The 23,271-nt window shown below is 36.7% G+C and overlaps 2 protein-coding genes across 3 annotated transcripts; one reads left to right on the top strand and one right to left on the bottom strand.

Moving 5' to 3' along the window:
• Positions 1–4: 4 nt before the first annotated feature.
• On the top strand, positions 5–11,442 carry LOC145486642 (26S proteasome non-ATPase regulatory subunit 3-like). The gene is made up of 16 exons (XM_081465342.1): positions 5–212; positions 689–838; positions 2,352–2,392; positions 2,882–3,019; positions 3,581–3,717; positions 4,107–4,161; positions 4,469–4,525; positions 4,854–4,932; positions 5,777–5,880; positions 6,595–6,709; positions 8,173–8,266; positions 8,381–8,510; positions 8,706–8,768; positions 9,125–9,217; positions 9,445–9,495; positions 11,288–11,442. The coding sequence occupies exons 1-16, from the start codon at positions 98–100 to the stop codon at positions 11,360–11,362; spliced, it is 1,497 nt and encodes a 498-aa protein (XP_081321468.1). The 5' UTR covers positions 5–97; the 3' UTR covers positions 11,363–11,442.
• Positions 11,443–11,542: 100 nt separating this feature from the next.
• Positions 11,543–21,392, bottom strand: LOC145486643 (HSPB1-associated protein 1-like). Of its 2 annotated transcripts, XM_081465344.1 has the most exons (6): positions 20,575–21,392; positions 17,807–18,167; positions 16,463–16,564; positions 15,457–15,504; positions 14,877–14,936; positions 11,543–13,921 (listed from the first exon to the last, which is right to left on the bottom strand). In XM_081465344.1, the coding sequence occupies exons 1-6, from the start codon at positions 20,943–20,945 to the stop codon at positions 13,499–13,501; spliced, it is 1,365 nt and encodes a 454-aa protein (XP_081321470.1). In that variant the 5' UTR covers positions 20,946–21,392; the 3' UTR covers positions 11,543–13,498. The 2 variants fall into 2 exon arrangements, with proteins under 2 accessions (XP_081321470.1, XP_081321471.1); XM_081465345.1 differs by lacking the exon at positions 14,877–14,936.
• Positions 21,393–23,271: the final 1,879 nt, after the last annotated feature.

The following is a 23,271-nucleotide window of genomic DNA, read 5'->3' on the forward strand; positions in this document are numbered from 1 at the left end:
TCTGTGCATTGTCATGGCGGACGTCGCATGAGAACGTGCTTTAGAGAAGAAAAAAATCAAAAGATAATTATCTTTTTGGGATGATAAAGAACTAAAAATGGCGAAACAAGACGTAGAAATGAAAGAGGCATCCAAACAGAACGATACCGCGGAGACAGAGGAGCCACAAGCTGAAGTTTCCAAAGAAGAAAAAGAGAGACTTGTTTTAGAAGGTATGCCAAATGTTCAAGGCCCGAGATAAAAGAAAAAACCTTAAAGCTTAAGTAAGACTTATGAATAATCAAACATTAGTCTAGAAAAGTTGGTGGAATATTCACTTATAACCTTGCTTTTACTATTTTAATACACATGTAAGCGTAATTACATTCAGTCCAATTTGATTTAGATCTAGAAGCACAAGTTAGGGTTATAAGCTTATTTTAATAACGGCTTGAATTCAGTGACTGAATTTGACGGTGAGATTTGATGACACACAGTGACAGCTGGGCACTCACAGCAACTAAAGTTCTCAGGGGCAAAGAGCTGATCCTTTTCAAAAACATGTCCAAAAGACGTACATGTATTGGCATTGAAATGTCACTTTTGAATGCTTTCAATACATATTTCTCATCATCAATTCAATGTAGGTACTACATGAATCATCTTTCATTATAAGTCCCTATTTGTTGATTGATTTATTTATTTGTAGACCTAAAAGACCAGGTGAAGTCCATAGATAAGTCAGTCTCATCTAAAGAACCTCGGCATTTAACTCGTGTTTTGAGGTCTATCCCAACCACAAGGAGGAAGCTAACTCACCCAATCCTCAGGAAGCTCATTTGTGGCTTCTTTCCAAATTGTAAGTACAAAAATGTTCAAGAATAGATACAGGAAAGTGACAAAATGACCCTGGCTAATGGTTATTTTCAGTTTAAATGCAGTTAAAATGCAATTTAATGGAGTTGACAAAAAGGAGCACAGGTCTTGTCTTTGTGGTCAGCAGCATTTAGATCTGCGCATGTGCAAGGATTCCACATGTTCTTGAGCCACAAGGAGTTCAAGTAGTTTTACATTGCCAGCGCTTTCCTTGAGCATCTGAGTCTCAAGCACGGGGACTCTGCTCAGAGGTTGCTTCCCCTTCCCTCCCCTGTCCCTCCCTTCCCTTTCAGCTCGTAGTGCCGTTTAGAGTTACGCTACTAGGACGCGCAAGCTTTTGGCCTCGCCGACTTGTCCGATCCAGTGCAGAATTAACCGCTGGGGAGATAAGTTTGGCATTTGGTCACGCAATGGAAGTTCGTCTGTCACGCCGATTGCGGAGCAGTGTTCCCCCCTTTACGCCATAGAACGCGTGTTTGTTGCTTGTGTTTGTCGGGATAATTAAAGCATTACTCCCTAGGAACTGCAACATTAATTAGACAAAAACACATATAAATAAGTTTACATTATTGATGTTGCACATAATGCAGGTCATCCTCCCCCAAAACAGCACTGTTCAGCAAATTATGTTGAAAAATCTTGTCACAGGTAGTGAATGAGACAATCTTCAAGCAAGATTTTGTAAAAAACTAAAATTACAGTTATCCTTAAGAGGGATTAAGAGCTTAAGGTCATTCCCCAGTATTGCATTGTGCATCCCTACTGTGCATAATTTCACGCGTAATTAGTGCGTGCATTAAAAAAGGCGGCTTTTTCTTTACAGCTGGGCTTCGCCATAGAGGTAAATTGTCATTTTCTTGCAAACGAGTATGGTGACCTATCATTTTTTTCTGTTGTTTTGAATTGAGTAGGAAATTTCTCTGTGTAAACTAAATATGGACCAATTCTCAGTGTAGAACAAAAAACAATCGTCGGAAACGTGAATTTAGCAAGCAATCGTGACTACAATCATGGTGCTATTATAAGGATTTATTGGGTATAAACAAGGTGCTGTTGCTCATAAACGAACATGGGGACCCGTCATTTTTATTTCAAAATTTAAGTTCCTGTAATATAAACAATCAATAGGCAAAGTTTCACAAAAATCTCAGTGCAGGTTCTATTTCAGTGGTATGACCTTAAGTCTGCAGTTGAGCCTACTGGCCCATATGGCCTTCACTTTACTCTGTTTTTTGTGGTATTAAAGGATGCAGGATATTTCTACTCATCCTTGAATGGGATACTACTCTACCTAGGGTTAACCCTGGTGTTTAATTAATTTATACTCCTGAGCACTGAGAGGTTTGTTGACCCTGGCCAGGACTCTAACTTCATTGAGTAATGAGTAATGAACGTTTGCTATATTTACATGTATCCTTACTTGCAGAGTACAAGCTTTTGAACCTAAGCATGCTCATACATGTAGTGATGTTCCTGTTTTGTAATTTCATTTACAGCATCTGTTGCAAGAGATGGCTTGTTGGCTTTTCTGGATGAGGTTGGTGCTCTTCAGCATTCAGTAAAATACATTTCCACAAGTACATGTAAAAAAAAAAACATGAATACCTTATAATATCGTACGACCAATGTTGTTCTTTTTAAATGTGACGATGCTGTTTTTCTTGAGTGAATCACTTCTTAATACTGTAAGTGATTGTCCTGGGTCTCAAGATCTGGTTCTAAGTATACATTGATCAGAGCTTTTATTCAGTACAGCCTTGAAATGAAACTATAGCGGAGCTCTGCTTTTAGGCTTGGCTAAATCTATATATTATCATAATTATAACATTGTAGATGTTTGTAATCTCAGGGCATTGAAAAGGTTTTGTTTTCTTTTTTGGTTATGATACTTTCATACATGCATTTTATGGATTATGACTAGAGTGTAGTTTATTATATTGGAGCAATAAAAGTTGTGTTGGTAAGTTCCACACACCCTTTGGATCAGACAGGAATCTGAGTGCATTTATTGATTTTATGATTGTAGCCAATGGAATCAGAACCTGGGACACCATTCAGACCACGCAGTGCTAGGCTGGTAGCTGCTGCCACACTACCAGAAGTTGAATTCTATTTTCACTTGTTAGTTCTGATTCATCTCATTGATACAGAGTGTTACAATGAGGTAAGTTCAACATTTTGATTTTAACCTTTATAGTATTTTTACCAGTTGGTGTCCGTTTGTCCAACAAACAGCAGTACATGCACAATTACATAATTTACATTGATAGCCTTTAATATGGCCACACAGGCCTACACTGATGTGAGAAGCACACTGTATACAACAGGATACTGCATGAGCCACACATCAATGCTGATCTGTTTTTACAGCACATTATGTACATGCAATACTGAAAGTCTGTTACTATGTTTTCACTGTTGGTGACTAATGACCAGTACCATTGATAGCTGCACTCAGTGGATATGTGAGACAAACCACTGTTGGCTGTCAAAGAAAGCTACTTTTAGACAACAATTTATTAACATTGCTTGCATTGGACCTGTTCACTCTCCTTGAATAAATCGTTTAAGTGACTTGATTCAGTGCCTATTTTATCATGTCCTCTCAAGCTCAATTCTTTTACTATTTGAAGAAGCCTGGTAATCAAAACTGTGCCTTAATGCTCTTGGTTTTTTATATGTTATATTTGCACTACAACCAATGACAGTAATTTTTCCTTTTTAGGCAGTTCAATGTTCTGAATTGCTAATGCAACGATCTTTAGGACACAACAGAAGGACGTTAGACCCTCTACTGGCCAAATGTTACTTCTACCATTCCCGTGCTTATGAACTGGTTGACAGACTAAATGAGATCAGAAGGTAAACTAAGAAGTAAAATCCATGATGAAGGTGGAATCTGAGTGAAGCTTGTTATGTGACATTCATTGTAAATTAGGGAGAAAGATGATGATGCAATCACAGGGGGCTAACACAACAGGCTAAGAATGCCCACTGTTACAGATGTCTGTGCAGCTTTTTTGAGAAAGCTTGTCCTAGTCTAGAGAAAAGTGCATGTAAAAGCATACATGACAATGCCAAAAGGTATTATTATTACGGTCAGTGGTAGTTCTCAATTGCTTGATTAAATTTTGTGCTGTAAGGATCTCTTAACTTACTTCTTTTCAATGGTCATTATGACTGGCACAGTGTACATCATGATGTATAGATGGCAAATTTACATGGATGTGCTTTTCAATTTCTTGTCACAGTTTTTTACTCGCCAGACTTAGGACAGCCACTCTGAGACATGATGATCAAGGACAGGTAAGTGTTTATATCAGGAGCGAACACAAGACTACAAATCAACAAAAGAAAAACCACCTAGGTTTACTTGGATATTAGATTGTACTTCACAGTCATTTTGAACTTACATTAATGTACATAAAATTTACCAAATGATCACTACTTGACAGTAATTATTAATCTGCAAGATCAAGGTTTTTGTTGGTGATGAGTGAAGCCTTTGCCAATAAGCCTGGAACACAACTTTTTCTTAAGAGGTGTTATTGTTATACTTTGGAACTGCATGTTGGCTTGTAATGTTTGTTTGTTTTTTCTTTCTTTCTTGTAGGCCATTCTTTTGAATCTTCTCCTAAGAAATTACCTTCATCTAAACTTGTTTGATCAGGTACAGTAAGTCAAGCAACTTGCAGCATTAAAAGGTTACTGTATCTGACACTCGTACCCTGCTCTCAGTGTTTATAAAAATAATGAGTTTTAAGACCAGTCCTTTGAGTAAGTTGCTCAGTGAGTGAGTATGAAACTCTGTAAGCTGTGAACACCAGAATTTCACAGTAACAATTTGAAACATCACAACTATGTCGTGAAATGTTACTTGACTATGTTACATGTAATTCAACCACAAAAAGATCCAAAGACCAGACACCCATCTGGCTAAAGGGCTGTCTAAAAATATACTGTGTTCTTATTTTGTTTTTCTAACTCTTTGAATGTAGGCAGAGAAGCTTGTTTCCAAGTCATCCTTCCCAGAGTCAGCAAGCACAAATGAATGGGCAAGATTTCTTTATTATACAGGTCAGTTCACTAAGCATTTATGGCAAGTTAAACAAAACTAGCTGGTATTATTCCCACATAATATGGTGGATCATATGCACCAGCGTTGTGTACATTTGCGAGCAAGTGTGCATTTTGGGCATTTACAGTAATTGTCGATTCATGCTCATACTGATTCACTGAAAATGGGTCTGTTACAGGTAATAAAGTCATCCCTTCTACTCAAGTTGTGCAGGAGAAAAGAGCTTTCTAATGATACCCAGATCTGAGTGTTTGAGTTAATTGAGCCTGAAATATATGTACCAAAATGCTTAGAAATTTGAGTGAAAAACTCAGAGAAAAAGTTTCCTTAACTACACTTGGCTACTCCATGGTAAGAATTTCCTGTCCTGATGATGCTTTCTCAAGATCTAGAACTAGAAGCAAGCCCAGCAGAAGGTCAAAAAGTGCTCTATGAGCAAACTTGTGAATCTGATAATTGTGCATTTGAAGACATTTTGTAAGGGCTGATTTAATTGTCACTTGAAGATCTATGTATATGGCATAATAAACTTAGGAACACCCAAAAAATAGCAGCAGGATTGGGAGCTGGGTTGGTCAGGCAGTGAGAAACAAACAGACCCATGTTCATTGTGCACGCTTCGATATTTTGTCCTTGTTTTTCTCAGAAACAAAACGCAAAACAGCCAAAAAAAATACAGGGGAATGTTTTACTACTAAATTGAAAAGCACATGCAAAAATTCAGGCACTTTTGAAGAAAAAAAAATTTCACCCGAAAAAGTCACTTACGTCAGTCTTGCACCAAGCCATTCATTTATAGTGGTGGCCATTGGTTTACAACTGTGGCTCCTTGCCTCTCTATAGGTATTATCAAAGCTATTCAACTGGACTACTCCGAGGCTCATAAAAACCTCCTGCAGGCAATAAGAAAGGCTCCACAACATTCTGGTTATGGATTCAAGCAAACTGTAAGTATATTCCACAAACAGACGTGCTTTGTTCTTTGTGTTTCTTGAAAATATTTTTTCTTACAATGTACACACATGCTCTCAGTGCCTTTCTGGATCAACTGCTTCTTGTTTATATAACTTATTTGTTACAAAAGGACTGCACTTGTGGTGTAATCACTTACAGGCACAATTATCTGATGTCCAATTGACATAATTGTACTCTCAACAAAGGCAAAGCACAATGAAAAACATAGTGCAACCTAAAATACATTAATTTACATCTTAGGTAATTTGTAAAACCCAAGCATTACTTTTTACTGCTGTCTTGTTACCTGCTTAAGTGCACAGACATAAAAACATTGTTTTTGACTTTTGATCTTTCGTCATTTCTTTAACTTGTGACTGTTTGAAATAAGCTTTCCTCAGTACTTCCTTGTCATTATGTCCTTTCAGAATTGCAGTTGCAAATACTAGTGTTTAATGTTGGGCTTTTTTTTCTTAAAACTGCTTTTCTCTTGTGGTCAACAGTAAACTATTTTGAATGTAATTTTTGCTAGCTTTCAATTTACTGCATATTTGAGCCAAACCCATTTGATTTCTACAGTAGGCTGCTCAGCCCTTGATTGTGACATTTCTGTTCCTTTTCAGCTATTCTTTATATTAGGCCTCTTTGTTAGTAAGAAAGTTCTACAACTTGAAAATGTTAACTGCTGTTGTGGATCTTCTTTTTAGGCACAAAAGTTTGCTATTGTGGTTCAACTGCTTCTTGGTGAAATACCTGACAGAGCCACTTTCAGGGAACCATTCCTTAGAAAAACTCTTGTTCCATACTTCCAGCTTACTCAAGGTGAGTTTAATCTGGCACCCAATTACTATAACAAAAATTAACCAAGGGATTGAATGTTTTTCTTGTTACAGTTGACTAAACACATAATAATCTTATCATAATGATATTAAATTAATTTTTATCAAGACATCCAATGTTATTACAGTATTCAGTAATGGAGCTTCTTCTTTCGTATACTTACTGTTGTATTTTAAAAATTGATTTAAAGAAGGCAGATAAACTTAATCCAAGACTGGTGTTCATCTCATATTTGGTTCAAACACTTTCAGAGACATTAGTATCATTGTGGATAAGTATTAATCAAATTTTACAGGAGTTGTGTCATGGACAGAGCAGCTTGAAGACATTGGCAATTTTTTTCAAATTGTTCTTTTGTCATCATCCATGTTTAATGTTATTTTCAGTTAACTCCTTTGGTGTTTCTCTATGTTAGAAACCCATTATTTTGATGTTCCCTTCAATTTAAAAGTAATTTTTTCATCAGAAAAAACAATTTTAAATATTGTGACATTTAGAGCCCAGCGTTATTTGTTCGGTAGTCTAATGTTTAATACACTGTACTTAATAATTGGAGATTGATAATTCAAGTCCTGCCATTGCTCTTGTGTTGTGTTCTTTGGAAAAACAAAAACAATAATCCTGCTATTGCAGTGCCTCTCCCCACCCAGCAACCTCACAAAATATGGGATGGTACACTGTAATCTGTAAGAGTGAAGAGTGCATTCCATCCAGGAAGGGGTAGACTACAAGTAGTCCCTCTCTTGCTTACTCTGTTGTTGGTGACATGAAAGAACATGGTGAGAAAAAAATGACTGTACAAGATCCTGGGGGAGATTTCATGTGGCTTCTTTTTTCTCTCAATTTATTAACAGTTGTGCTCAACAGAGACTACACAAAGTCTAGGGGAGAGGGGAGTGGGGAGGGGGAACAGCAGTAATCTTAGTACCCATTGATAATTTCTGGCACTGAAGAGCTGTCAGACTTCTCCATTTTCTGGAATACACCTTTAGAGTTTCTGTCTACAACCAGGTATAGTAATCTTTGGGATTGTAAATATTGATAGTAATCCTTACTAAGTAAAATGTATTATGTATGTCATGTTATCTAAAGTGATTTTTGTCTCCCCTTGTCAGAGTGTATGAAGATTGTGCTCATGAGGTACACTTTGGGTGGGGAGAAACAGAAATGCTGTACATGTATTACATAACAAAGGGGCAGGAGAATATTTTTTCTAATTGCCTTGTTCATCAATGCATACAGCTACATGTACTTAAAATTAGAGTCAAATAAAATAAACACATACCGGTATTCAAGAAATTAAACCATGGCCAGACGGTGAAATAACTTTAATTTCATGTATATTGCATGTATATAACAAAATTTTATATATTTGATATCTGAACTCTGTGTATTTTAACTTGTTATACATTATTTTTTTCATTAAAATATCTTTCTCTTTACAGCTGTGCTGAATGGAGACTTGAAGCTTTTTAACCAAGTAATAGACAAGTTCAAGGAGAAGTTTCTTTCTGAGAAAACATATACACTCATTATCAGGTTAATATCTTGCTTGTTCATGACATCATGTTTGTTTTCTTCATTTGTCTTAATCATCAGTGTGCTGTTTATGGAGAATAATATTAATTAGGATTGTTTGATATTGATTATCAGGTTGCGGCACAATGTGATTAAAGCTGGAGTTCGGATGATCAACCTGTCATATTCACGTATCTCTCTAACTGACATTGCACAGAAGCTTCAGTTGGACAGTCCTGAAGATGCTGAATTTATTGTTGCCAAGGTAGCAAGCAATACATTGTGTCAATAACCAGTAGATATTTTTGTTGGTTTTCTGTAAACATCCAAGTCAACAAAGAGCAAGCAATAGCAACTAGTTTTGGCTGGTGGTTACTTTGTGTTTTGATTTCTAGAGACTGTAGGTTAGTAGGGTGTTTACAGTGGGCTTAACCAGTTTAAATGATGGTCTTCTTTCCAGGCAATTCGTGATGGTGTCATTGATGCTACAATAGATCATGAGAAAGGTCATGTACAGTCTAAGGTATGGAATTCTTTCTCCATCCTTCACTGCTAACACATGCTTCAGTGTACATTAGCATAAAGGAAGCATTTCTAGTAGCAATTTTCGTAGTTGATTTTGAGCAAGACTTTTCTCACGTGAATATCGTAGTGCTCGAAAGTAAGTTTCCATCCTCTCAAGAGGTGCTTCTCATTTCTCTCAGGGATTCTTTGACAATTAGGTCCACAAATGGCAGAGACCGTTAATGCAAGAAAACGTTTACACTTGTACCAGTTGTTATTATCTTACATTGGGCAGAAGTTTTATTTTGAGTGGGTTGTCAAACAGCGGCAGTTATTGAGCATGATAATATGTAAATTCGTGTCTTCTCACTTCAGGAAAATGTGGACATCTATTCCACTAATGAGCCACAAGGGGCCTTTCATCAGAGAGTTAGCTTCTGCCTGGATCTTTATAATCAGTCTGTCAGGGTATGTCCAACAATAACACATGCAGCTAATGAGAGCAAAAACAAGTGAATTGATTCATGTATATATAAATATGTTTTGTTGTCTTGCTGTTCAGTATAAAATAACGTATAATATGGTACCATGGCAAGCCAGGTACTGTCTGAAATAAATTAAAGAAGACAAAATAATGGAAAAATTATTTGATGTTGCTTTTTTTCTTTTTTCTTTTTTTTTTTTTTTGAATCCAGGCCATGCGATTTCCACCCAAGTCCTACAGCAAGAATTTGGAGTCACTAGAGGTACTGTACTGTTGCTGTCATTTTTCTTCCCCTGGGGAGATACACCCGATTTTGCCAGAAGGTGTCTACTTCTTGCAGGAAGTCAATATTGCTCATGCTGACAAAATTGCATAAGCAACATCAAGAACTGAATGGAAACAAGTTTCAGCTCTGAAATCACATAAAGCCAACTTAGTATATGTTCAGTGATCATTTCAAAAAGCTTTCAGACTTGTGTTTAAACCAAGGACCCCACTCTGTCATTTGACAACCACATTTTAGCGACAGTTTCATCCTGTATGAGTAAATTAGCCCAGATTAATCGAGCAAAGCACGCATTTAACTCTGGCCTATTAGTGACTGTCATCAACGCACTCGTTTTCATAGACTACGAGTAGTCCCTCTTTCGCTTAGTCCGTCATGCGTGACGCGAAAGAAAATCACGAGAAAAAAATGGCCGCACGAAATCCTGGCCCCCAGGATTTCGCGTGGACATTTTTTCCTCGCGAATTTCTTTCGCGTCACGCACGACGGACTAAGCGAAAGAGGGACTACTCATAGTCTATCGTTTTCAGTAAGTTGTACTATTGCTCTACTGTATGGTCCAGTACCACTGCTTGTAATGTGCAAAAACTTCAACTCGTTCAGAACTTCGCTGCTCAGATAATTAGTGGTACATACACCCTGTATAAATTTGAGCATGTAACTCCATCACTCAAGAATTTGAGGTGGCTTCCTGTAAAAAAGCAGCTTTACCTCCAAGACGCTGTTTTCGCTTTTAAGTGCATGATGGGCTGCACCCCGACCTATCTGACATCACAATTTGTCAAAAGGCAACAAATATCAAGCAGAACCACAAGAAACTCACAACAACTGAATATCCCCCCGTACAAAACCACTGCTGGTCAGAGATCTTTTTATTACAGAATAGTAAAACTATGGAACTTTTTAGACAAAGACTTAAAACTATGCAAGAGTCATCTAAATTTTAAGAAAACTCTGAAGACAAAGCTTCTCAGCGAGTTCTTAAATTAAATTTTTCTTATTTCTTTTATTTTTCTTCCTTTCTATTTTTTTTTAACAGAAAGTTAGTGTACTTCATACATAATATATAACTAGTGTACTTTGTACTTATCTCACCTCATGTATTATATTGTTCACAGAAAAACCTTTTAAGGAGTGTACAATAAAATTTTATATTTTTATATATTTTATAAGGACAGCATTGAATATGACAACAGATAAACGACTGTCAAGGAGGTTCTTATTTTGTCTTTCTGCACTGCAAGTGACACATGGTTTGACATAAGCATGCACTGAAGATATAGGCATGGCATGAATACTTTGATTCTCATCAGAGATTGTAAAAGCCTGTTTTTCACCAAAAATTTCTTGATTTTGTTTGAGACTGACTAGAGTAACAAATGAGGTATGTCCAGAATTGCACACTAATGAGATGCGTGCTATTTTTGATAATTGCTGAGATTGATAAGAACTCTGTAAAATATCACCAAAACACACATATTTTCTGTCAAATATGAAGCTAAATGAAAAGGACACTTTGTGATGCTTATAATAAGATGCATGAATCTCATTAGCCTTCAATCCTGAATGTAAGTTTTTTTTCTATAAAACCCCAAAGTTATTACTTTGGGTGTTGGTAAGTATTCTGTTATATTTATTCTTGTATGTTACTCAAAAATTTATTGATAAGGTCTCAAAGTATGAAAAGGTTATTAGAAACAAGGACAATGTTGAATGTTCCTGTGAACAGAAGTTTTGAAGTTTACATGCATTACTCTTTTTTCAACAGGAACAAAGAGAAAGAGAAAAACAAGATCTTGAGCTTGCCAAAGAAATGGCTGAAGATGATGACGATTTCCCTTGAATTCAAAGTCTCTGTTGTCAGTCACTGTCTGTAATTCTTGTAGTTCCTGCAGTATAAATAAAAATGTCTTTTTTGATGTTGTTCTTGTTTTCTTGTTGTCTTACAGTTTGAATTTAGGTGTTTTGGATCCCCCCACCCCTTCAGAATTACCAGTGACCTTCCATGGGCTGGGTATGGATGTTTTCTGGAACCACACACTGGTGAATCTTCACAGTAGCAGAAATAGAATTTATGGTGCACCTTCATTTAAAGTTCATACAACATTGCTTAGCCAGGAAATAACAGTTTACAATAATTACTCATTCGCCAAATACAACGAGCTCCTATAGAACTTGAAAACCCCAGAGTGGTGTATGCCAGATTTGGCCAGATTGAGTAATCTTTTCAAATTATTCAGGGGTCAATTTAATAAAACTTTTACACTTGTAATCTACAAGTCGGACCATTGTATTTACAAGCGCAGACGAAAACAAGTTTAATAAAAATCGTTACAAGTCCAGGTTACAAGTGTCTGACTTGTAATTATAGGTGTAGCACTACACAAGTAAAAGATGGTGAGAATCAAATTTAATACAACTTTTACAAGAGTCTGACTTGTATTTTTACAAGAGTTCAACTTGTAAATCACAAGTGCAAAATACAAGTCGCATGTCACTTGTAAACATTGAGTACAACTTGTGAAACAGATGTTGGAATGTCAAAACATGTCGTCTTCTAGTGAAGAGGAAGTCGACGAGCTCCTGAGATGTCAAATTGTCGGCCAACCTAGGAATTTTGAAGAAAGACAGCTTTTTGACATCGACAATCCAAGGGAATTTCAAGGGAAGCTTCGTCTACCTGTGGACACCTTCATCCACCTTTTGGGATTTTAAATAGGCCTGCAGATTTTGAAAGGGCAGCAGAGAGATTAAAATTTGCATTTGTAAAAATACATGTGCATTCAAGCAGATTTTACAATTGTAAGGCTACATTTGTAGTTTACACTTGTATCCTAACTTGCAATACACATGTAAATTCCAGTGTAGAAAATACTTTCATTGAATCCTTGTATTTACAAGCTGAACTTTACATGTGTAAATTACACGTGTAAAAACTTCAAGTGTAATTTCTTTATTGAATTGACCCCAGGATTTCATCATTATAATTGAGTAGCAAGTTGTACACTGCTATTTCCTTTCTGTTCACTCTCTTGGTATTAAAGCAGAATTACTGACATTCAGTGAGATTGAAGGGTACTTAGTGGCTTGTGTACCCCTTGTTAGACTCTTGAACTGTGAGATGTTTACATGTGACTTTTAGATTGGTATAAGCAATCCCAAGTTGCTTTTTTCTCGAGCACCAATTCAATGCCCTAATCTTCAGCAGGAATAATTTTTTTACTTAGTTTTTCCAACAAATTCAAGGGAAATCATTCATTTACAAACGAACAAAGTTGTCTCTCTTCACATTTCTACCAAGGGGAATTGTATGTACAAAAATCAGCAAAGCCAATTTAGCTATGAGGAGGTGCTATTAAATTGAAGATGAGAAGTCTTCAAAAGTCCAAAGAGAGAGCCCTTAAATAACTTAACATAAGGGAATAACCACACTCACTGTCTTTCCATCAGACCACAACATGTATATGGATTCCTTGAAAGATGGACATACCTTCTTGTATGACATAAAGAAAGTTGATGAGGTAGTGTAGTAAAACACCCTGTTATTCAGAAAACTAAGAAATCTTGGATTTTATAACAAAAACACTACAAAAAAACAAAAGTTGATATTGATGAATTAAGAATTCAAAATATTATGCCTAAGGTAAAGATAATAAAATTCTGCTTCATTAGACTCCTTGTGGCATTTTCTCAATATTTCTTCAACCTGTCTTTTTCCTTATATAATTTGCCACAAAGGAGAGGTAGGGTGGATGTGATGGGCAACTCTAAATGTACCTTGGAGCACCACAATGCTGATAAATTTGTCTTGCTTAGCATTTTGAGACATGGAATTGAAGTATGTAGCCAAAAAAGGAGGAATTAATTTTAAGCATTTTATTAGGAGAATCCTACCCAGTGAACAAACAATAACTTAAATATTAATAATACCTGATTCATTATTAAACTAACAATACTCAAGTTCATCACTTCAATATTATTATTCCTTATTGCTTCCCCTTTCTATACAGATTCTTTTACATGGGGGATTCCTTAAATGAATTTTCCATTCATCAGATGACTGGGTCTCCACCGATTGATCAACCTGGCAAGTGCCACAGCCATGACATGGCCTCTCAGAGTTATCTTTACTTGGTGGTACTGTCTTTTTATCCTGTGTTGGCCAAGATTCCAGTGGCAAGTCACTTGTTTGGGAAATCCCAATTTTATGGAGGACTTGAACAGTCATTTCATTGATGACCTCTGGAGTTGTTATGCAGTTTATAAGATCATCAGTAGACAGTGGGATGTTTATATTTTTATCAGTCTCTCTCTGTTGTCTTCCATCCAGGTTTGCCTTATGTTTTACAGCAGTTAATGCCTGATGTATGTAGCCCATGTTCTGACTATGTGTTCCAATTTCCTGTGAATTAAAAATAACAAGAATAAACTGCATGTAATTTTTACTCAGATGAAATCTAACAACAACTACTATGCCTGAAGCTCATTGATTATTTATTATCAAAATCTTTTATTTTGTGCAATTAAAATTTCTCCACAGCAGAATTCCTTCAGAACAGTTAGTACCATGGCCAATAAAACTGTAGCTGTTTATGAAGGTGGTAATTAAATATTTACGTGTTAATTATAATAATTAGAATAAGATTGTGATCTTATCCAGTTTTGTGCCAACCAACAGACACTGTTGGACAGTACATCTTGTCTGCCATAAATCCTTGAATAAGCGCCCCCTTTGAATAAGCACCCCTCTTATAGGCCAAAATTTAAAATAAGCGCCTCCCCTCAAATAAGTGCCGCTGCCCCCCCCCCCCCCGCCTTCCTGGTCGATGATCACTTCACATTATTGATATGGATGAGGACAAGATCAACATTGATATTTAATATGTGATCACACTCACCAAACTAGTTAAAGCGTATTAGATTTGTACACTGCTTCAATTTATGAACACTGTAAGTTTGGAAAAACAATTACAAGTACCAACCGTAGTTTTACTAAGACTTTAGGATCAGCTTTGTATGCTGCATATGTTTACACATTAATACTGTATTTCAAAATAACTATCATATCTTGCTACGTGTTGGCGAAAGTTAAATAAGCACCCCCCCCCCCGATTAAACGCCTCCCTCGTATGAGTGCCCCCCCCCATCTTCTTCTTAATTTGGAAAAAGCACCTTGGGTGCTAATTCTAGGATTTACGGTATTCCTGACATCTTGTTCCTTGCTTAAACCCCATCAAGTACACACTCAAGTCATGAAAACCAACAAACATTAAAATCTTCTACAAGGAGACATAATGTATGTTAAGAAATTGTATAAAAAGCAGCGAGGAGAAAATCAACGCTGATAAGTAACTAACTTCTGATGGGTTCACCCATGTTACTTCAGCAGCCCCATCCTCTTTCTTCAAGGCACACACCTAACAACGCACAGTGCAAAGGAGCTCATTTTAATTTACAAAATGCATTGCCAGGTGCATTTCAACTATTTTCAATAATTATTATTGTACTGTGTGGTATTATTATCTTCAAATCAGACCCTTGACTTCAAACATTTTGCCTACCACATTTTTGTTGACCACTTCTAATAACAGTGAACACTTGATTCCATTTGATTTCTATTTAACAAAAGAAAGTCCAATCACTTCAGAGGAGTGGGTTATTTTATTAATCCTCTCTTTCCAGTTCCCTTTGCCTTTAATTAAGCTGATGTCTCTGCCTACTGTACTTTATATACTGTACCCAGCACATTTTATGACACAGCACAGTGTATAGTGCTTGTATTGTTGTTCCCAGATGCTTTGTTGCCTCAATCTCACTAATACTGAGCCCAGCACTGTCCTGTTATGATTTTTTACATTGTTTCTGGTATTTATGGTCCTGCCAAGTTTTTAAAAAACTATTTAGTTACTATATTGACCTTCACACTTCTTTACCTACCAGTGTTCTGATCATTGCTTCTTTGACTCTTTCAATATGATCACTTTCCTTTGGTCAACAAATTAAAATATGTGATTAATATAAGTTTACAAATTATGCATGAATTACCAGATTTTGTTAAGGCCCATTACATTGTACATGCAACGTCATTTTATTCCGTATTGCAGTCATTTGATCAATAATACATACAAGATGTGTTATCGCTGACATGTTTTAGTGATATTTAATATATTTGCATTCCATAAAAATAAACATCTAATTTTAGCATTAAAAGATATTGTTAAGAGAGATTAATTGGGGAAATGTAATTAGTAAAATTAATGGTCTTAATTTATGAAGTTGAACAGAAATAGTAGCTGGTATATTATACTGTTACAATTCAGTCAATCTCAATTTACAGCACACTATATGTCAAAGACTCAAGCAAATTTGTAACCTCTAATTCATATGGGCATTTGTATTCAGAATCTAACACGTCAAAACATGAACAAAATAAGAAGCTTTGTGTTCAGTGTTTAACAAACAAGAGATACAATGCCATGGAAGGAAAAAATGCCATTCAGATGTTAATTAAAATATCTCTCTTAAGTATTGCTTTCGAGCCTAGTTGATGCATCTTAAACCAACATTACTAACAAAAAGGTTTGAGATGAAAGAAAATTTCGACTTAAATCCTTACTTTAGAAATTCACCAAAAGTAAAGGTTATAACCTAGGGATGATGATTTACATATTAATTATCCTGTGGACCAAGCCTTATGAGCACTCCACTAAATATAACTACCTCATTATTACAGCCATTGCTTGGACCAAAGAAGACAATTTATCTGTCAACTGATTTAACACCACCAATTTATGGTCCAAAGGTGGATTAAGTTTCAACTGCAGCTCTGATCTTTAATGGCAACCGACAATCAACAATAATGATGGCAAACAGTACAAAAACTCATGTCAACTAGTTTGCAAAGTCAAGTGCATTGCATGTTGTGACTTATTCATGTACATACCAGTTCAATCCACGTGTTAATACTAATCGATGTTTCTAATGACTCAACATAGTGCCACCATTTCTTGGGGACAAATAAAACATCACCAGGCTGAAGAATTACCTTCAATAAAAACATATCACCTGCCCATCAATTTGGTAAGTGCATTCTAAGCTTACTTTTAAAATAATCATTGCCTGTACATATTATTCTGTACGAAAAAACAAAAATTTATTTTCTTCTACATGTACTACATGTAAGGAACTTGCTACTTTATGCCAGAGGCCAGGCTTTTGAATTATTAACATTTTGTGATGCATAGTTTTGAAAGGGTTGACATAAATTCAACAGCAACAACTTGCAACTCTATGAAACGTTGTATCATGAAAAATATTACAGAACTTTCGTAATCATTAAACAAAAGGTTTAATGAGGAAAAGTATAGCTGTGCATGTGCTTGATAAAACTTTGTACATTTTTTGTGGTCTTCTGCAAAACAACAATGTGAAATGACCAAGTTCTGAGTAGTCTGGGGACCGTGAATGACAGCTAATTTTTCACATTTCCATTTGGAACTGAATGATCTCGTTGCATATTAATGTAAAGACTTTTACATTAAGTGACTGCCTTCTTCAAATGACAACACTGACAGAACAAATGAGCAGTGCCTGAACCAGGTTTACTGTGTTTTTGTATATGCAATTTTCCAGCAAAAAGTTGGTTATATCCAAATTCAACAAATTAAATGCGTTGAATTTGAAATTAATCAATACCAGTGCCAGTCTGAAGCTCAAACTCCTTGGTTGTTACTTTTCAGCCTGTATTGAATGTTAGCAGGTTCCTGTCCTCAGTTGGCACCAAATTATGTCACCGGTTGTTTTAAATTCTGTTTCAGTAAAACACTGCCACAAGTTGTCATGTCATCATGGCCCTTGTCAGACATAATTTATTGCTCACAATGAATTGTAAATGTGTAGTTCCAGAAAATATCCCTACCTTCTCCTTGGAAGATTCCCCCACTCCTCTGGAAATAGACCATATTTGCACTCCTGGTATTAGGCTGGAACTAGCTTGCAATGGAGGCTCATGCGGCAGAATATCATTAAAACGAGAAAAATGTCATTTGCATTTGAAAAGACTCCCCGCGTTAGCCTCAATTGCAAGCTAGTTCCAATCCAATACCGAGAAAACAAATATGATCTATTCCAATTAAGCTTCATACAGTTCTTTAAATTTTTTGGTCTTAAGAGCCACCCACCCCTCAGGAAATTCCAATCCCTAATCTGTGGGGGGAGTATGGATATTTTCTGGATCTGTTCAGTGGCAAAAAAAATAACTAAAGCATAAACCTAAGCATGTAAATACCTCATATTGAACCACAGTTGCAAAGGCCGGAAATCTTCTCAAATCTGGATTAGTTACATTAACTTGACTAAACACACTGGATTCCTCATAAGGAATTCTGGTTGGATACAAGTTGGGTGTTTCACTCTGTGGAAAGAGAGTCCATTTCTTTGTGCCATAAATCTGTGCTACTAAATTACAGCCGTACGTATCAATATGACAGGGTGTTGATGCTTCAGCACTTCCAATCCATATTGTTGATTCATCGCCACTTCTTTCAGGAAAACCAAAACAGCTCCAGTTAACAGCATGGCGTAAGTGTGGGAAATCTTTGAATAATTCGGCCATGTGTTTGTAATCGGCATAGCACCAAAAGTCCTGTCTGAAAAGTAAACAAAATAATCAACTGCCTCTGTTACATCACAACTTATAATCCATAAAATATTTTACCTCGTGGGCAGTCCAAACGCTGCTCCCTTGCGATCCCACATCCCATTTTTTTTTTCTTTTTTCTTAGTCTTTGACTTTACAAAACGAAATGTATTTGTCTGTGTATGTTCTGGGATATTTATCGGACAGCTGAATAGCTAAGCACATTTACACTGACCAGCTGTCCCAGATCACATGAGAACATTCAGGCTTCAGCTGTTCAATAATATATAATCAATATGAGCAAATAGAACTATATCTCATGGAAAATAAACTTAAGGCAACTGGTCTAACAGACTGTATTACACACCAAAGAATTGCAGTCTCAAAGCCATATTTTACATGTATGTATTTGTAAGTCAAAAGTCAAGAGTAATTTCTTCTTTTAAGAGCAATGTGTCTGGTCATGTAGACAGACAACAATGGGACAATCATTCTGATTCACCTATTTCCAAATATACACTAAATGTCAGCTATAAAAATTAGCCAGGTTGTCTGATGTTTAGAATTGCGATGATCAAGCATGTCTTCATAACTCCATAGAATTAGAATGTCTCTATTCTTGGTTCACTGAATCTTTGAAATACTATAATACTGAGATGAAAAAACTTGTAAAAATGGTCCAGTTGTGTGTAGCTGACAAATGAAGAGTTTGTTCTGCTCATGAAATAACTGCCTGTTAAGTTTATGTTTTGCTTTTTTCTCCTGAGATGGTCAGACATTTTATTCCCTTGGCATTTGTACCAGGGATTGTTCCAAAAAGGTTCTAATATCACTGCTAGAGCCCATTGCTGACTATAGTTTCTGCATGCATTACCAAGCCCTACTGAAACTGGTACATCTTAATATTTACGCAAAAGACTGTCACTTTATAGAAAATAATCCAAATATCTAAGAAGTGCCGAATGCAAATCATTGCCAGTCAAGTTCCCTAGAACATGAAATAACCAGAAAAACAGCTCTTAGTTTACGTCAGGTTATGCAACTGCACAGTGATCTTTTTCTGGTGAATTCTTTGTCTGTGCTAAGAAATGTAACTGAGCCTGACCACCACTGAGACCACATGTTTTAGAGGTATTTTTCTTTGACAACAAGGGTATTGTAATTGTTAAAACCCTTTGTTCTAGTATTATGTTTCATGTGTTACACTGCTTTCTCTGATAATATTCAGTCTATAGAAATGTAGAAAGAAGCTTAGTTTAATACCATCATCACAGTCTCTGTTGTTTCATGTTATCAAGCAACGAGTCTAGAAGCTAAAGGAAGTTTGATTTTTTTAGTGTCAATTTACCAGTGGTTTTTTAAATTTACTCCTTATCTGATTAAGCTTTTTGGTTTCTTGTTGTGCAGAAGTATTGATAGTTTTACCAATACTAAGGTGTGCTGTGAAAGTAAGGTAAGTGAAAACTGTTTTCTTCCATCCTTTTTAAGTCTTTTAAAAGTAGTGAAGATTTTTTACATGGTTTGCCATCATGGGTTATAGGCAAGAACAAGCAAGGGAAACTTACTTTTAATACACGAGCAGTGAAAACATGAAAACTGAAAAAAAAAACAAAAAAAACGTGGTTTAAAAATAAGGTCTCCAAGTTTTGGAATTTCAATAATAGGGTCTTAGAATCTCTGACCCCTCCCCCCCCCCCCCCCTTAATGAATACACTTTTGGTATGTAACAGTTTTTGCCTCTTCTTGCACCCTTTATATCTGCTAGAAGCTTCCCTGTCTTAATACGCATGTTCACTGGATACACAAAGCAAACTCTCTTAGGCTTCAGGGGTTATTCATAGAGAGTCATCTGATAACATCAGGCCTTGGCATTGCCCAGTGAACTTCTCTGAATATATAATCATAAACAATAACCAAAGCAGTCACATTCTATTCTTGAAGGGATTGATTAATTTAAATTGAACAATAGCATTACGGCACCCGGCGTAAACACACACTCCAAGGCGTCATGTTGTCTCTCTGTCCACGCCTGTAACAGGTCGGTCAATATCAGCAGATATTTTCTTCAACACTCATTAACAATTTGCATTCGTTGTTGAAAGCCATTTCCCATATGCCAGCGGTGTTGCTCATCTTGTCCACTTGGCCAATATTTCAAAGATTATTAAAATAGTAAACCACAGAAGAATCAATACACAATTAAACCGACAGCTACGTTTGCTGTACTTCTGAGTGCCAAAAGATAATTTGTTTGTTTGTGTTGTATGGGTAAGGTCAAGATCAGTCGTGATTGAGATTGGACCTGTATTTTAAGTATTATTTATATATGGCGCGACACACCCGGTCTAAAATAAACGTGTCTTCCAATTAGCAGCAGGATACTAGATTATCTTCTATTATAATTGGTCTTTTGTTACCTTTGGAAACGCGACAAACTTCCCGACCTATCAATGTTGCCATTCAACCATTGAAAAAACTCGCCAAAACTTGCTTCCTCGAATTCGCAATCTGTCTCCATGATCGCTTTCTTGTAAGGACTAGGTTCATTCGCGGACGAGTTCGCTCTCGAACAAAATCGAAACCTGGTTCGAAGATCGCCGACTTCGGAAGCAAGAAATTCCGGTGTCCATAGCGAACACGTCCATTGTCTAGCTGCGCCATCAAAAACTATCGGCTCTGTACGGTTTAAAAGATGAATTCGAAGTTTTTCAGCGTTAGAAATCAGTGATATTCTCTCCAATTCGTGGTGATTGGCCTTGTTTACACTCAGACCACGTTCGTCCACCATGTTGGAATGACGTCACGTCACGGTTATTCCGCTGTACAATAAGAACCACGGAATAGTGTACATACCGGAAGTAGTGATGCTGGAAGCGGGGGCATCCTGTTACGTAGCGTCACGCACGTACAGTGATTTCATGAAAAGAATATTGCTGTCCAATAACCGCTGTCACGATGATAGCTGTTTATTTCATTCCGTCAAAAACAAATACTCTTTCAGACTCGGCGCTTTGTTGTCTCTGTTATTGTTTTTGATTTATAAAGCTGTTTTTTACGTAGATGAGTCCTTGGTATGTGAGGCATATTGTTGACATTGTTATTTAGGCAGTAAGACAATTGAATTTTCAACCGAATACGTGCTGTTTGCCTTATCCAGATAATTCCACTGAAAGAATTAAGACTTGAAACACAAGCATCTTATCATGAACAAAAATATCCTTAGTGTTTTCCGCGTATTGGTGTTGAAATGTGAAAAATGTCAGAGGAACAACAAGATTTCACACTACCAAACAGGAAAACTGTCAAACACGATATCATTATCGTTGTTTTAGCATCTGGGAAAAGCAACAGAATGCAAAACACGCTGCTAAAGGCGAGATTAATATATTATATCAAGAGATATAAATCGCAAATATGTTTGCTACGGTATTTCAAACCCTAAAACCTCTCGGAATAGAATTATCAAGATATAAAGAAATATCAGCTAGCAGAGCCATTCGTCTTCAGGCTGTGTTGCTTTGTTCTTTTTTGTTAAGTGTCAACAAAACCAGAATACATGTGCGCTTTTCCGTCGTGGTGTGCATTTTTCGGCGCGAAAGGTCGACAGATCAAGAGTACCGCTACTCAAGTCTAATCCGATTGACAATCGAAAGTGAAAAATCCTCGAGTTTGAGTTTCACTCGCGTTGCTTGAAGATATGTTGTCTTTAGAAACAGACTAGCAGTAGTGTGGGGGATGACAATCACCCATTCCGGCGACTTTACAGGGTTCACCGCGAGGGACGGGGACTGGGGGCGGCGGGGAGAGGGTCGGTGGGGTGAAGATATTGTTGAGTGGATTAGAACTATATATATAACACCCGGAATAACATGCCAACAGGGGAATGCAACTAATCCTTTCACCAGCATCAGTTATTAAATTAGAACCATATCCAATAGATCGTGAAATTACACAAGACAGGTTTTCCATTCACTCCGCAAATTCTGAGTAGCATATGTACCGAAGTTTTTTTATGGCCTTAAAAACGTGTGCAACACGTCGCAGACGCACTTGTATTTTTTTCCTCTTTTGAGATCTTCACTATCAAACCTTGGTATGTTGCGTTCAGATCTTAGTTTCGGAAAAAAACTGAAATTATGAGCAAAATGAGAGAGAAGCGGACTCAAAAAGGAGTATTTTTCACTGCAATACAAGTACGAGATAATAGTAATACGTAGAGTTTGTCATTTAAGCGGGGACACCGAAAGCTTGTTAGGCTTCGTTTGAATTGTCTTCATCCTGAACTCTATGTTTCGAGGAAATGCCATGGATTGCCGCGAAACCGCAGTAGAAGAGTTGAAGGTGTTATGCTTTGTCGTAAAGCCAGTCGTCATATCCAGTAATGGTAGAAAACTGAATACGTGTACACTGTGAAAAGATAACTGGCTTAGTAAGCACTTGGACGATTCACGATTTGCAAATCGTTTCTTTTCAAACAACATCGCTCAGCTCTCAGCTTGCGTTGACTTCTATGATAAAGGACGTGAAATGACTCAGTCAACATATTTTTATACGGGTATTTTTGAAGAAATTTCCATCAAATATATCATTCAATGTTGGATCAATTTCCCAAGTAAGGTGTCCAGAGCAAGTCAAATATATCAGTATTGTATTGACGAGTAATGTTGGTTTAGTTCGAAATTGAGCCCTATAAAAAACCTTAACTGCCTCTCTTGGAATCCGATGGCTTTCCTGAAATGTTCCTCTAAAGAAGGGAAATGTTTCTCCGCCAATCAGAACAAGCCGTGATTGTCCTAGTGGTCGTGTTAACAAACCAGCAACTATTTTGTGCACATATGTATATTTCGCAACGACAGACAAGCACCTTAATGGGTATATATTTAATGAGATCGGACATGAACTCCATATTCAGTACAAATCAGTTCCTAAAATACAGATAAGCTGATACTGTCTGCGGTCACGTGCCTTTGTACCATCTCAGTTTCAAAGCAAATTCTGACGTTGTTAAGACAGCTTTTTGAATTTTTTTAAACAATTGGAAGCTAACGTTACTAGTGTCTATAGTTGTGTTGACTTTCCTTGGCTAGCTCCATCGCTCGATCTGTTGGCAAGGA

The sequence above is a fragment of the Orbicella franksi genome, chromosome 5 (assembly GCF_964199315.1).
Source record: "Orbicella franksi chromosome 5, jaOrbFran1.1, whole genome shotgun sequence".
Taxonomy (NCBI): Eukaryota; Metazoa; Cnidaria; class Anthozoa; order Scleractinia; family Merulinidae; genus Orbicella; species Orbicella franksi.

Excerpts from the sequence above, each read along its gene's own strand:
- LOC145486642 (XM_081465342.1), top strand. The coding sequence starts at position 98 with ATGGCGAAACAAGACGTAGAAATGAAAGAGGCATCCAAACAGAACGAT. Across the intron at positions 839-2,351 it reads TTGTGGCTTCTTTCCAAATT|CATCTGTTGCAAGAGATGGC; the intron begins GTAAGTACAAAA and ends TTTCATTTACAG. Across the intron at positions 4,933-5,776 it reads AAGATTTCTTTATTATACAG|GTATTATCAAAGCTATTCAA; the intron begins GTCAGTTCACTA and ends GCCTCTCTATAG.
- LOC145486643 (XM_081465344.1), bottom strand. The coding sequence starts at position 20,945 with ATGGTGGACGAACGTGGTCTGAGTGTAAACAAGGCCAATCACCACGAA. Across the intron at positions 14,937-15,456 it reads AAGCAATGATCAGAACACTG|GTGTGTGCCTTGAAGAAAGA; the intron begins GTAGGTAAAGAA and ends GTGCGTTGTTAG. Across the intron at positions 13,922-14,876 it reads CATGGGTGAACCCATCAGAA|GAAATTGGAACACATAGTCA; the intron begins GTTAGTTACTTA and ends TTTAATTCACAG.